At 40.5% G+C, this 16,154-nt stretch overlaps 1 protein-coding gene across 2 annotated transcripts in view; it reads right to left on the reverse strand.

Annotated features, from left to right (window-relative positions):
• Positions 1 to 10,856, reverse strand: part of HNF1B (HNF1 homeobox B) — a 59,478-nt gene extending 48,622 nt beyond the window's left edge. For both annotated transcript variants that reach the window (XM_088455955.1, XM_088455954.1), the window contains exon 1: positions 10,439 to 10,856. In XM_088455955.1, the coding sequence (XP_088312081.1) occupies positions 10,439 to 10,776 (338 nt within the window). In that variant the 5' untranslated portion in view covers positions 10,777 to 10,856. The remainder of the gene's footprint in view (positions 1 to 10,438) is intronic.
• Positions 10,857 to 16,154: the final 5,298 nt, after the last annotated feature.

Here is a 16,154-nt window from a genome sequence, read left to right on the forward strand (position 1 = left end):
CCATGCTTAAGGGGTGTGGTTATCCATCAGAGGGGGTGTGGCCAGTCACCCAAAATGCTTGGCTAATCAATAGGTGTAGATTCTATAGAAAGAAACCAATCACCCATATTGATCAGTGGTACTGCTCCACCGGATAACTGACCATCTAATAGAGTAACAAAGTATAATTTGAGGTCTGGAACCTGACACCTTGAAGAGAGGGTGGGCCCTTAGGCAGTGTTGCCCACCGGGGATTTCCTCTGTACCCTTGTGGGCCAGTCCAACCTTGTATATTTTGTCAACATTGAGCAAGCCAAACCCGTCTGTAATATATGGTGGCAAAGTGTGTACAGTAATACTTTACTGTAACATATACAGGTTTATAGGACATAACACTATTGGATGTGAGAATTTAACCAGGCTGTGAGCCCCAAAGCAATAAAGGAGCCATGTCCCTAGTCACCTAATGGTTACACCATGGCTATATTCTGACCTGCGCACTTGTGTGGCATTTGTATGTTCTCAAGTTCTCAACATGCTTGCAAGGGTTTCTTCCAGGTGCTCTGGTTTTGTCCCACATTCCAAAAACCTACTGCTAGGTTAATTGGCTTCTGTCAAAAATTAACCTTAGTATGTGTGAGTGTTCGTGTGGTTGACAATTTAGACTAAGCTCCAATGAGGCAGAGAGTGATACGAATGATTAAATATTCCCTGTAAAGTGCTGCATATTTAAGTGCCATATAAATAAAGGAAAATTATTCTGGACTCCCATTACTGCTGCTGGCTTTTGTCCATTAACTGCATAAGGCAGATTCTGCTTGCAGCTTATGGAAGCATGAGAATCTGCCTACTCTAATTGGCAGATAAATACGATGGCAGCTCACATTACATTGAATTTGCCCCTCTGTGTAGAACAAAAGGAAAAAAAACTATTTGTTAACCTTATCATGCAATTGTATGTCTGTCATCTGTGACTGAATCCTACATCTTAGCGCTTCATCTGTAGATATATGTACTTAAAACATATTCTGCAACTGTCCATTTGTCCAGTTCAGAATTAATAATAATTTCTCATCGTACATATAAACAGTTTGAATTAGTAAACTCTGTCCTACAGAAACAAATATTGCTCATCTGTATATATATATAATTAAATGTCCTGACTGACTGACTGACTGACTGATCAACACCCAGCCCAAACCCCTGGACTTAGAAACATGAAAATTGGGGAGTAAATTCTTTCCATGACGTAGGTGCCCAATAAGAAGGTATTTTTCAAAATTCAAATCCTAGGGGGGTGAAAAGAGCTAAAATGTTTCCTCCCCATGTGCAATGTCCTGACGGACTGTCTCATCGTGGCTGTAGCACAGCTCATACAAAAACCGACTGTCATCCCAAGTGGTGCCAAACATCACTAGCAGTTGGTGTGGCTCCCCTATTTGAATAGTGAGGAATGGTTGCAGGTAAAGATACAATATTGGGTGCAGGGTTATGGAGTAAGGGTATAGTATTTCTTAGCAGGGTTAGGGGCTAAGGGTACAGTATTGGGTTAAGTGTTTAGGTATAAGGACAAAGTATTGGGTGCAGGGTTAGGTGGGTAAGCATACATTGTGTATTCAGGGTTAGGGGGTAAGTGTATAGTGTTGCGTATAGTGTTGTGGACACTGTGGTACTACAGAGGTGAGAGAGGAAAATGTGTTACTACACAGGTGAGGGAGGGGAATGTCAAAGGGATTGGTATGAAATACCGACAGTCGGGAACCTGTCGGTCAGAATCCCGATGCCAGGATTCTGACAGGGTTAACATACTGACACTTGTTGGTTGGTATGCTAACCCTCCCCCTCTCTCTACCCTAACCTTAACCGTCCCTCTTTGGTGACTAACCCTAACCTCCCCACTAGTACCTGAACCTAACCTCCCTCTCCTCGCACCCTAAACCTAACCCTCAACTCTTAGTGCCTAACCCTAACCCTTCCCCTAGTGCCTAACCCTAATCCTTCCCCCAACCCCGCTACTTACCTTCGGCATCCCGATGGTCGGGATGCTGGCACCGGGATTATGACCTGCGTCAGTATTCCGGCGCCGGTAATGTAACTGTCGGCATCCCAACTGCAGGGATGCCGAATGCATCCCATGTCAAATGTGTTACTAGGGGGTGAAGGAAGGGAATGTGTTATAACACGGGTGAGGGAGGAGAATATGTTACTACAGAGGTGAGCGAGGATAATGTTTTAATACAGAGGTGGGGGAGTGGAATGTGTTAGTACACAGATGAGGGAAGGTATTGTCTTACTATAGCAGTGATACATTACTATAGAGGTGAATGATGTATTACTGGAGAGGTGAGATGGAAATGGCAACAGTAAATATCTGAGGTCTACCTGGGTGAAACCAGGTATATCAGCTAGGTCCCTATAAATGCAGAACAAAGTGCCCATTTCTTTCCTAGGTTTACTGAACGAGGTCAAACAGTGTTTGCTTGCATTTCAGCATTATACCTTAATATAGATACACTTGTTTACCTTAACAGACTAAAGGGCCCCAGACAGAGTGGGATTGGCTACTTGCGCTGTGACAGACGATCCGATGGACGACATCGGGCGGTCTCCACACACGCAGCGGTCCGCTGACCGCCCGCCCAATATGCCGGCCCCCTCCCTCACAGCGCTACATGGGATCGTACATTGCATCCCCAGATCAGGTGAACATGCAGTAAGATCTGGAGGTGTGATGTACGACCCCATGGGAGCGTGCACTGGCCGATTTCATGTCCACATATGGTATGATATAACAGCGATATCGTACCAACCTGTCAGATCGGCTGCTATATTGCACCGTGTATGGGCACCTTTACATGCGTAAGTTGATTTAAAAAAGGTTTATTTTACCAAATCAATGCGTTAGAGACTAAGAAATAGAGGTGTGACAAAGGCTAAATTAAGGTACCAGACAGATACTTCACAGTACAAGTGTAAACACATGGAAGCAAAGAGGAAGATCGAAGCCTGTATCCAAAAGAGCGACAGCCACTTGACAAGACAGACAGCTGAAAGGTGACCTGCTCAGAAACCAGCTAGTACAACTTTAGGAGGAAACTTTTAAGTGCAAATTTGTGCATCCTATATGGTTACTTAAGATGTATCTCAGCCATTCAAATCCAGTTTCCTAAAAATGGCTAATTTAAACTGCCCAACTCACAAATAAAGCACTTAATAAAGCAATGGATGGGTGCTGTGTGAATTGCTGTATGCTAGTGTTTTTCAAACTCTGTCCTCATGGAACCCTAACAGAGAATGTGTTCAAGGTATCCTCAGGAATAATTAATATCACCTGTAAATCTACTTTGTTAGTCAATTAACACAGCTGTGCTCCGGCTAGATGATCCGGAAAACATGCACTGTTAGGTTTCTATGAGGACCAGGTTTCTGAAACATTGCTGTATGCATTCCCACTGGTTTTTCCCACTGATAAATGAGTCAGTAGTATAATAAAACATTTATGCAATAGTACAGCTCATAGCCAGAGCATCCTGAACAGACAGGTTACTTCTGGAAACCTAATGCCAGTCTAGCAACAATGTGTACTTTATGACGTCCTGCATATGTGTGCTCTCATCCATGCTCTACAGAAGGACATTCCTCAGGCCTATATCAACTTATAAATAAAAGATGGGGGCAATATTCACCATGAGGTCATATATAATTCCCCCACCCAAACAGTGAGTTTGTAATGCATATTATCAATTTAATAGAAATATGTTAATTTTTTCCATAAAATATTAAAAATAATATACCATGAAACATATGATCTGTATGAACTCAATATGGCTCTTTATTGTAATTCATATAAATCAAACAAACTTAAAAAAAAAAAAAGTAAACTAAATTGTGTAAAGTGTGTATTTTATGTATATAGTACATATTAGTCTCTGTATTACAAACATATTATTGAAAGCAATTATTACACAGGAGACTACGGATACATTTGTTTAGTAAATACACAGACCATGCTGGATATAGTGTAAATCAAAATACTATGCATAATTTAATTTTGCACGTTAATAGTTTTACACAATTTATTCTCAAAGACAGTAATGTAAATTCTCTCAGTTTCTGGTTACTTTTCTCCTAGGCTTTTTTTCTACAGGTGTCACATTTTTATTCTACCTAAAAATAAATTGTTTAATTGATATGGTTGCAATCAGATGAAATTATGCCAAAGGAGGAGTTACTTGTCAAGGTCTGTTTAGGATATAACACATATAGGTTATTTTATGCCAATTAAATAAATACACACAGGGATTCATAGCTATAACTCCTATTCAAGGGATTATTTACTAAACACTCCCAGTAATGCAAAGGTAAACACAGAGTAAAGCTGGACACCAAGGACTTGACTGTGGTATGAACTTGATTCCAGAAAGGTCCTCCGAAAAAACAGATTCATATTACCATGGTGAAAGACCAAACTACTATGGAATTTTATGGTGACTTGGTGCTTTACTGCAGTTTACAGTGCAGTCCTCCATGCGTTGCTCCATGATCTTTAAGCATAAATTAATCTCTTTCCTATTGTGTTTAGTACTTATTATTCTGTACCACATTTATTTTATTATTCTCATCTATGATGGGAAGGACAACATTTCATTAACTGCATTCAAATATTGTATATAAATATATTGTATATTTTAATTTTGTAACTTGAAATCGGATCTCCTTCCAATGGCTTCATAAGCTCCTTGGGCTACGAGACTCAAATGCCATAAATCTTGCAGTAAATATTTAGCAGAGAAGAGATTTTCAAGCTACAGACTCTCCTAGCAATAAATTAACTTCTAGTTCTGCTAAGCACAGGAGGGGTTAAATTAGCCACTGTACTGATAGTATTCATTTGACGCATACGGGTATATACATTCTGTGCTATAGTATTGTCTTTAAAGTAAAACAAATTAATAATATAAAATTGTAAAAAATGTTATACATATACATTTTTCAGTTATACTTATTTTTTAACTGTCACCTTATGTCACTTTCTCTACAACAGGTCAAAGGATAATACCCATAATACACAGTGGTGTTCTTTGAAAATTGAGAACTTGTAGAAAAACAGGAGAATATATTTCCATGTTCGTTCTGTGCCCAATCTTGTCCAATAGCAGTCACATGAATCTATAATATAAATCTATAAGGCACATGGCAATAATCTGGTTTAGAATGTACTGTATGGTATATCTACCCTATAGTGTTGATTGTACTGCTTATGGGAAATGGAATATCAGATTAAAATAAACTATTTGAAATCAGTTAATTAAACTTATTTGCAAACTCTGTGTAGATCCTAGGCATATTCTAATTTTATCTTAATTTAATGAATAATTTCTTGTATACAAATTACATCTATCTCTTGGTAAACAATAAAAAATGTAGTATTACAATATGATAGAGATGTTAATAGGCAGTACAATAGACAAATAATATTTTGCGAAAACTAACATCAAAGCAATGATGAAAGGATACCATCTTTAAGTGCTATGTTAATTTGTAAGACATATAGTTAAACAAAAAAAAGCTTAGATTTATATATAAATATATAATGATATGAAATACATTATATACTAAAATACCTTCCAACTGGCTCCTAGAGGCTGGACGTGGTCTTCCATTAATTGGTAAATGTGCCTGAGAAACCTTCATAATTGCTATTGTAGAAAATAATTATTTAATGGAATCCCTACCTTGATCATGCCTTCACTACATATATTAAATAAATATAGACTATTTAAACTGTTTAGACCAACATTCTGCTATATTAAATATACCAGCTTGAAGTGTTAGAAGAAAATACTGAATATATAGTAAAAGTAAACAAAATTTGACATTTAAGCCTACCCTAGGGGTCTATTCAGCAATGATTTTTTTACATAAAAAACGGGGAAACTATGATCTCCGTATTTTTTATGTAAATCCACCTATTCGGCAATGGGATAATGGAGAAGATAATGTAATTATCTTCTCCATTAATTCCCATCTCGCAGAGTACTGCACTGTATGGATCATCAATTGATCTCTACAGTGCTTTAACACTTTTTGCTGTAAAGCTAAGCAAAAAGCATTAAATTACTCGAAAAATCATTACTTTATATAATGCCATCTCAGAATGGCATTATATGAAGAAAATGCATTAAATTGGCCGAAAACTGCAGGGACAGAGGAACATTTTCCCATAAGTCCCTGTAGCATCGTGTAACTTTGCCCCAGTGTCCGTCCCTGCTTCCCGGTGACCGCCAGCAGGTAAGACCAATTAGAGCCTGTTAAACATGCCGAAAGTATGTGTATACAGGCTTTATATTAGCCTGTATACATTTATATTTATATGTTATTATATTTAAAATGTATATATACATTTTAAATATAAAAGCACATAAATATACATGTATACAGGCTAATATAAAGCCTGCATACACATGTCAATCTATTTGGACAGGCTGGAGTTGTACTTACCCATCCGCAGTGACCACAAAGCAGGGACCGAGACTATTCCCGAGCGCATGTCTGAGCATGTGCAGGAGCAGAATCAGAAGGGATTGTTTTCAGAAACTGTAAATGATGCCATCTGTAACATTGCAGGGACAATGTGTTACAGCAAAAAATATTGCTGAATAGTGGCCATAAATATTTATAATTGATAAAATATTGTGATGATGTTGCCCAATAATATTCTGGGCAACATTGTCACTATTGCTGCATAGACCTCTAAGCAACATATAAACAGTACATAAGTTTACAACAGGCCATATTAATATTTTAAATGAAAGTAAAAGCAACTGGGATTTATTTAATTCACAATGTCATACCTCTTTACAGAATCTTTAAAAAAGTCACCTTAACAAAGCTATAATGTTAAAGTGAAAAACATGTTATATTACTATTGATACATTATTATGTAGTTATCTTATACATGTATTTAATAAAGGTAACACCTATATTACATAAAGGTAACAATATTTAAATTAGATTTGCATGCCTCTGCATTTTGTCCCAGCCTCAGTAAATGAGCCTACAGTAGCAATTTGCATCCTACAGTACAAGAATACTGATTGTTTTTTCAAATACTCAATTACCCCTTTACTAATTAATGTAGCTCCCTGTGGTATGCAAAATGACATGTGATATAATTTGCAGTACATTAACTAACTGATAAATAAAGCTCGGCCTGTAGGTTCAATTGTTATATATTATTACCAGTGATTTATATAGCGCACACATATTCCACAGCACTTTACAGAGAATATTTAGGGGCCCATTTATGACCGCATTTGCATTGCGATCTGGGCATGACATTACCGCCCATGATGGCATTGCAAACTGCGATCAAAGCGCTTGGATGTATCCTCCGGCACATACAGGGACACAGGCTCCGAAAGGAGTCCATCCCTGCGATGTGCCTGACCGCACATGTGCGGCCACCATTACCGGGCAGGGTCCCGGGGGAACCCTCTGCCGGCAAATGATGCAATGTATAGCCCATAGGCTACAGCGGCTACCACCATCTTCAGATGGCGTTAGCTGCAGGGGGTCAATCTTCGGAAAGCGATGCATTCTGAAGTTGGTTAATTTTGCAGTATCTCGACCCCCATAGGTTTCCCCATAGAAACCTATGGGGGAAACAACTGGGAGCGGGAATGGGGGGATTGCAGCATGTATCACAGGTATATCTGCTGTGGTCCCTCCTTCGTACATCTGGAGGAAATGTAATATTTGTGGTTAACTCCAAAAACGGGTGTTTTGGGGGATTAAGCCACAAATATACAATGATAAATGGGCCCATTAGTCATTCACATCAGTCCCTGCGCCAGTGGAGCTCACAATCTATATCATGTTCACACACACATACACATTAAGGTTAATTTTTGACAAGCGCTAATTAGCCTACCAGTATATTTTTTGGATTATTTAACATACTATTCAAACACACAGTGGTAGATGTGCTTATAAAATATACACTGAGTACATAATATATTACTGTCAATGTAGAATGTACACATTTCATTCCACGTGTAGACTGCTTATCTAAAGTGAGTGCCTGGTTACAATGGTCATCTTGTCTGACTCATGGAACACATTCTGGCATTGAAGCAGTTTGCAATGCACGCTGAATAAATATCATGCTATAAATGTAATCATTATTATTAATCCATTAATGATTAGCGGAGCTACATCTTTTTTTTATGGTTTCATTAATGTATCATGCTAAAAGGAACGCGCGTAATCTTCACAGCTCTGTACATACCCTTACAAAGACGCACGCTTCCTAAATGACCCCAGCGAACAATAGATATTTTTTTTAACTATCAAGTATGTAATTTCACACCTGCAGCTTTATAGCCATTACACTTGTTATCTAGGAAGCTCCTGTGAGTGCGCATATGTGTGTGCGCTGTGTAACTGACGTATCTGCCCACTTATCAAGAAGCATAAAGTGGTATCAAACAGAGCAGGCATGCACATAACACTGCGCATTGCGCATGCACGTATGTAGTATGCACGCCTCTATGTATAACCAATCCCACGCTATTAATCACCGCTATGATGTGATACTTTCACTCAGCGCCCCATAAGTAGGAGTGAAAGAAAAGCGCCCTATTTATCCTAAACTAAATTACATGAGTAATCTTCTACTTCGAATCTATTGATTTATGTGTATTGAAAATGAGCAGAATAACCATTGGTGATACGTAGTTAGGCAGTATTGGGTGCACAAAATGTATCACCACAATCTGAAACAGTTTTTTCTTTAAATAAAAATCAAAATATCTAATAATTTCAATAGTAACTTTATCAACTTAATTATTATGAAATAAGTAACGCATTCCCTATACAATATGTTGCATAAATGTGCATTTTATTTATTAATGTTATACTGATTTTTGTAACAATGTGTCCAGTTTTTTAATCTAACGCCCAGTGTATATGTATGTAGCATTGCTAATTATTTAAAGAGCTAGAATTATTCCCATCTAAAACATAGGTATTAAGATAATATTTAAAAAACAAACCGTAAACACCAACAAAATATGATTCATATGTTGTTGTTTTTTGTAATGTACTGTATGTGTTTTTTCTTTAATTGCATCTTCCTTTTTACGCAATGATTTTGAACTACTGAGTATAGATGCTGTTTAAACTAAAGAATCACTGCATACTGTATAGGGTACAATAGTAGACATTATTTTGTATATAATTATATGAGGCGTTAACAGAGGCGTTAACAAATAATAATAATGTTCAACTAAAGGTTGCTCTGTTATTGGTTACGAACAAATAAGCAGCATCTAAGAACAAAAAAAAGAAACTCAACTTCAGAGTTGTATATTCTCATAGCTAGTTACTTACATCCCACTGTGTATGAATATGTATGTATATATATATATATATATATATATATATATAAAATGTTAATTTGAAAGATACAAGTACAATATAGTAGTTCTGTTAGACAGGTGTTAATGGACTTGTGTGAATAATGACCAGTTTGCTACACAAATGAAATGTATTACCAGTTATAGTTTACAAGAACTATTCCTGCTTTATATTTAAAGCGTATTTGTCTAAAATTATTTATATGAAAGCTAAAGTAGTGTATATCACTATCAAAATATGCATTTAGTAGAATACTACTTTACCAAAAATAATAGAAATATTAGTAAAGTACAATCTAAAAATAAAGTTCACCACATGTGCACTTTATTCCTACGAATACTGTAATCAATATATACTTCAATTATTATTATTATTATTATTATTATTATTATCTTTGTGATTATGAGATATTTATGTAGATTAAACATACCCATAAATTGTAAAGCACTTACATGTAATAACTGCCCTGATCTCTAATACCTGCTGTGTTGCTAGAAAATAGAAATTACACACATTTTAGACAACTATTAATTTATCCTGCCAAATTAGTTGTTTCGTTTTCTGAAGGTACAATTTACAAACCAGAAAAGTAAACTTGAATTTATATAAAAGCAGAAACCAGGTAATATAATTTAGTCAATAAAAGTAACAGTACTTAATAAAAATTAATATGAGCAAGGCAAGAAAGTATATTGCTGTTATGTTACTTACTTTATCTTTTTAATTATTGTATTTTATTATACATTTTCTATACAGTTTATAACTTTATAAGATATGATCATGCTTCTGGCACAATAATGGGGCTGTGGGACTTACATAAATGTAAAATGAATCTAGCATGAATGAAATATATCTCCCTGCAGTAATATTACGTTTGTACTGAAGTAACATAAACTCATCAGGTTACTGTATAGCAGGTTCGCCTTTCTCAATAAAAGCTTGAATTATTAAAAAAAATAAAAAAAAAATAAAAAAAAAAGATAAAAACTGTTTTCCCAAAAAAATAACTGAGGTAATTGTGAAGTTTTTTCGTCCTCACCTTAACATCCTGTCCACTTCAGCTCTTTGCTCAGCCGCTTCCTCCGTGTTAAGAGACTGAAGTTCCTTGAGAATTGGTGGGGTGTCAAAGTCCTCTCCATCCTCCGAACCCTCGTCCCCGGACAGCTTGCCCTTGTGGTGCCCATTAGTGAGTGTATGGAAGACGGGCTTAGTGTCAGGATCGTGCACGGGAGACATCTGCATGTTTTCCAGTTTCACCCCAAAGCTGGGTGTGGGAATGATATCTTCCAGGGCTTGGATCAGTACGTCTTTGGTTATTCCAGAATTTAGGAGTGCATTGAGTAGTTCCTGCTGCAGAGAGGATAATTTGGAAACCATTTTACAAGGATAGGGGAGGAGGGGGAAAAGAAGAAAAATAAATAAAAAAGATCCCCTTGGCACAACACCTGTTATTTTGGTGCCTACAGAAAAAGCAGAGAAAACCTCGTAGAAAGGGCCTGCTCCTTCTAACTAGCCATGCTCCCCTCCATGGGGCAATATAACACATGCAAATGAGTGGGACGGCAGCAGAATCATACAGGGTGCAGTGAGAGGAGGAGAATGGAGGCTAGGCTCACGTTCCCTGTTATGCTGGTGACAACACGGCCATTTATTGGCTCTGTTTATCGCTCAAACTTTGCTTGAACTTTGGACTTGTTAAGCAAGAAGCCACCAAGTGCAAAAAGAGAGAGAAACAACTTTATTCACGGCTTGGAAAAGCCGTCTCCATTCAAACATGTTTTCCTTTCCATTAGGTGCACAAGCAGATGTCCTGTATAAGCAGGTGAAAGCAAGGACATTACACCACCAATGCGGGTCTGATCAATAGCATGACATTGCCAAAAACTCAGGAACTATACCTTTTCTTTCTGTCTTAATTGGTTTGCATTGATTTGATGGCTGAATGGAAATACACACATATAATACTGCGTCTTATGTAAATGTTTATTTTTTCCAGAGGTGTTTATGGTCCAATAACCAGTAAAAAATGATGTGAAATATAAAAGCATCCACTAATACCGGTGTATTCCGGTGTCTGCTGACTGCTACCCCGGGGGCAGCTCCCACACTCACCTTCTCCTGCAGATCCTTCCTAACCGTGACTTATATCAGTCAGTTCAGGGGAATATTACCCCTCTCAGGGCATGACAGCCGTGGCTGCTGATTAGTTACCGTGATGTATTTTAATGTTTTTTTATTTTAAATAATTACATTAGTTTTATGGAGGCAAAATTACCACTGAACATAACGTGTTGTGTTTGTATATGTAGATATACTGCATATGTAGATATACATATACTTATTGGAGCTGTATATAAGTCGCAATGGATTATAAAATAGTAATATTGTTTTCTCAATCATTTAGCTTCGTTTAATCAGGTTATCAGTAATGCTGTTATCCTGGCATGCACCATGTTCAAACGGATTGCTGAAACAATACCCCCCTAGGACATCAATTCTATTCTAAGTGCATTGTGACTATAAAGTGCAAAGAGAAGAGATGACCTTATTGGCCGCTTCTTTCTGTGACCTTTCCAGAGTCTGCACGTGTTATAGAACACAATCATCCAAACAATGCAAACAATTGATAACTTGAACACATTGGTAATGTCACCTGTCTGTTCTACAGAGGTAATTTTACATTATCACTTAGATTGTAGCTACTTGTTTCCTACATATAATTTCCAATGGGTGTGGTATAAGAGATAGACAGTAATTAGACAATGTCTAGATAGACATCAGATGTTAGACAGTCAATAGACTAGGAAAAAAGTTAGACACAAACAAAAGTCAGACACACTAAAGTTAGACATGTAAAAAGTTCGACAGGTATAAAAGGTCGACAGGGTCAAAAGTTCGACATGAAAATGGTCGACACAAAAACGATCGACAGTTATTTTCTTTGTTTTTTAGCCCTAATCTTCACCCTAACCCTCCCCTTGGTGCCTAACCCTAACACTCCAGTAAGTGCCTAACCCTAACACTAAATCTAACCCTAAAAAAAATGTAAAAATATGTGTCGACCATTTTTGTGTCGATCTTTTTCATGTCGAATTTTTGACCCTGTCGATCTTTTGTACCTGTCGAACTTTTTACATGTCTAACTTTAGTGTGTCTGACTTTTGTCTGTGTCGAACGTTTATCTTTGTCTAACTATTAACTGTCTAACATCTGGTGTCTATCAAGACATTGTCTGACTAAATACTGTCTATATATAGTCCGGAACCAGAGGCGGGCTGGGGGCAGGGTGCCATGTGCACACCGGGCCGCAGTGCCATGCGGGCCGCGGGCAATCTGTGTCTCTGTGACACAGCTGCCTGCACCGCACGTGTAGCGCTGACCGGACGGAGTTCGGTCAGCACTACACAGTGACTGACAAACACACAGCCGCCGGCTCCGGCAACTGTGTGTTTGTTTTAAGTAGCAGCCAATGAGAGTCTGTCAGACTCTCACTGACTGCTGCTGCGCCCACTGCTGGAGCCGCTCCATCTTCTAGCTCCTGCAGTGGGTAATGGGAGAGACATCATGACGTCTCTCCCATAATGCAGAGCGGGCCGGCCTGGGAGGACAGACGGAGGAGCGGATGGCGGCGGCAGTGGCGAGGATTCTGTTAATTTTTTTTTTTATTACGTGTCTACTGGGAGGGGGACACTACAAGGGGGGACCACTACTGGGGGCCCTACAAGAGGGGAGACCACTACTGGGGGAACTACAAGTGGGACACTACAAGGGGGAGATCACTACTGGGTGCACTACAAGGGTGGGGGACTACTACTGGGGGAACTACAAGGGGGAGATCACTACTGGGGGCACTACAAGGTGGGGACTACTACTGGGGGCACTACAAGGTGGAGGACTACTACTGGGGGCACTACAAGGGGGGACTACTACTACTGGGGGCACTACAAGAGGGGGACTACTACTAGGGGTACTACAAAGGGGGGACAACTACTGGGGGCACTACAAGGGAACGGGACTACTACTAGGGGCACTGCATAGGGGGGAGGGGACTACTACTAGGGGCACTGCATAGGGGGAGGGGACTACCACTGGGGGCACTGCACTGGGGGACCACTGCTGGGGGCTCTATATAAAGGGCAATACTGAGAGTACTGCATAGGGGGGGACTACAACTGGGGCCACTATTTAAGGGGCACTGCATAAGGGTTACCACTATTGGAGGCACTGCATGGGGGGTGGACTGCTACTGGGGCACTATATAAGGGGCACTGTATAGGGGGTACCACTACTAGGGGCACTGCATAGGGGTACCACTACTGGGGGCACTATATAAGGGGTTTACTACTGGGGGCACAAGGGGCACTGCACACAGGGGACCACTACTGGGGGCACTATATAAGAGGTTTACTACTGGGGGCACAAGGGGTACTGCACAGGGGGGACCACTACTGGGGGCACTGTATAAGGGGCACTGCATAGGGGGGATCTCTACTGGGGGCACTACTGGAGGCCTGCATAAGGGGGTCCTCTCCTGGGGTACAGGGGGGCACTGCATATGGGCACCACTACAGGAGGCTGCCCCTAATCTTTATTTTTACTTGACATTAATCCTATATGGACCTGCCTCCTCCCTGGAACACTTGAGGGGGGGGGCGCCGTAGCATGCACGTGCTCCGGGCACCCTGGCTACACACTACTCCTCTGCCAGGGCCGCCTGCATGCATTTGCCCCCCAGGCTAAAAGTTGCCAGCCAGCCCCTGTCCAGAACCCAATAAGACGCAGTTGCTTACTAGTGTATGACAGCTGATTCTCTTCTATTGATTTATTATTATTATTATTATTATTATTATTATTATTATTATTTCTGTGGCCCCACACGTGTTCCGCAGCGCCTTACAAAGTACATACACAAATAGATTGACCAGTGACTTACAGTACTATACAATACAGGACAAGGAACATGAATAATATACATTGCTACATTAGCGACCATAGCACCCAGATAAGCAACAAAGCAAAGTAACCAAGTGTTAGGTGCCCTAGTGGGGATTAAGAAGTAGATGAAAGTAGAGTAAGGAGGAGCACAAGAGGGTAGAGGGCCCTGCTTGTAAGAGTTTACATTCTAAAGGGGAGGGGTAGACAAACAGGTGTGACACAACTGGGGTAGGCAGGGAGGAAGGAATATGTAGCAGCAAGTTAAGATGAGAGCTGGAAGGCTTTGATGAAGTAGTGGGTCTTGAGAGCCCATTTGAAGGATTGTAGAGAGGTGGAGAGTCTGATGGGAAGACGGAGAGAGTTCCAAAGGGGAGCAGCACGGGCAAAGTGTTGGAGGCGGGAGTGGGAGGAAGTAATCAAATGGCATGAGAGACGGCGTGCATTTGTTGAATGAAGAGGGCGGACAGGAGAGTGAAGAGATATGAGGTCCAAGATGTAAATGGGAGAGGAATGGGTGAGGGCTTTGTAAGCGAGTGTGAGAACCTTGAATTGGGTTCTAAAGGGGAAGGGGAGCCAGTGAAGGGCTTGTAGGAGAGGGGAGGCAGATGTAGAGCATTTGAAGAGAAAGATGAGTCGAGCGGCAGCATTGAGGACAGACTGGAGAGAAGAAAGATGGGAGTTGGGGAGGCCAGATAGGAGGAGGTTACAGTAGTCCAATCTAGAGATGACTAGTGAGTGTATTAGGGTCTTAGTCATACTTGCTAACATTCAGCTCCCTTCTCCTGTGAGGAAGCTGAATGTCAGCTTACAGCGGGGGCGTGGCCAGATGATAGTGTCGTTCTGGGGATGGAGCCGGGGGCGTGACTGAGATTGCATCATTGTGGCCCCGCCCTTCTTCACAATTCCGGGTGTTGTAAAGCCGGGGATCGGGCCACAATGATGCGATTCAGTGCGAATCATGTCACCAGGCCCCCCCGCTGCGGGGGTTTATCTATTTATTCTGGGTGGACGTTGGGAGGGATGGCAGCCCCTGGGAGGCTTGCCTGCCTTTCCAGGGGGCCGGGAGTGGCACCCGATATTCGTGAGGCTCCAGGCCAAATCGGGAGGGTAGGCAAGCCTGGTCTTAGTAGCATCCTAGGTGAGAAAGGGTCTGATCCTGTAAATATTTTTGAGATGGAAATGACAGGACTGTGATACGGTCTGGATTTGTGGTTTGAAGGAGAGGGAGGAGTCCAGGATCACTCCAAGATAGCACACATTGGAGCTAGAGGAGATAGCTGTGCCATCAATTGCTAATGAAATAGTGGGAAGTGAGGTTATGGGACATCCAGGAAGATATAGCAGAGAGACAGTTGGCGATATGAGTGAGGAGAGAGGGGGAAAGGTCAGGGGAGGAAAAGTAGATCTAAGTATCATCAGCATAGAGATGATAATGGAGGTCACAAGAGCTGATGAGTTCACCTAGTGAGGTCGTATAGAGTGAGAATAGGAGTGGTCCAAGAACAGAACCTTGGGGAACACCTACTGTAAGAGAATGTGGGGGGGAAGAGGAATCATGAGAGGAGACAGAGAAGGATCAGTCAGAGAAGTAGGAGGAGAGCCAGGAGAGGGCAGTGTCATGTAGACCAAGGGAGTGAAGGATTTGCAGCAGAGAGGTTGAGGAGAATGAGAATAGAGTAGTGGCCTTTGGATTTGGCAGCAAGCAGGTTGTTGCTGACTTTTGTGAGGGCAGTTCCAGTGGAGTGGAGAGAATGGAAGCCAGAATGAAAAGGGTCAAGGAGGGAGTGAGAGGAAAGAAAGGCAGTAAGATGGTTGTAAAC

The sequence above is a fragment of the Taudactylus pleione genome, unplaced genomic scaffold (assembly GCF_031769625.1).
Source record: "Taudactylus pleione unplaced genomic scaffold, aTauple2 ptg000682l, whole genome shotgun sequence".
NCBI lineage: Eukaryota > Metazoa > Chordata > Amphibia > Anura > Myobatrachidae > Taudactylus > Taudactylus pleione.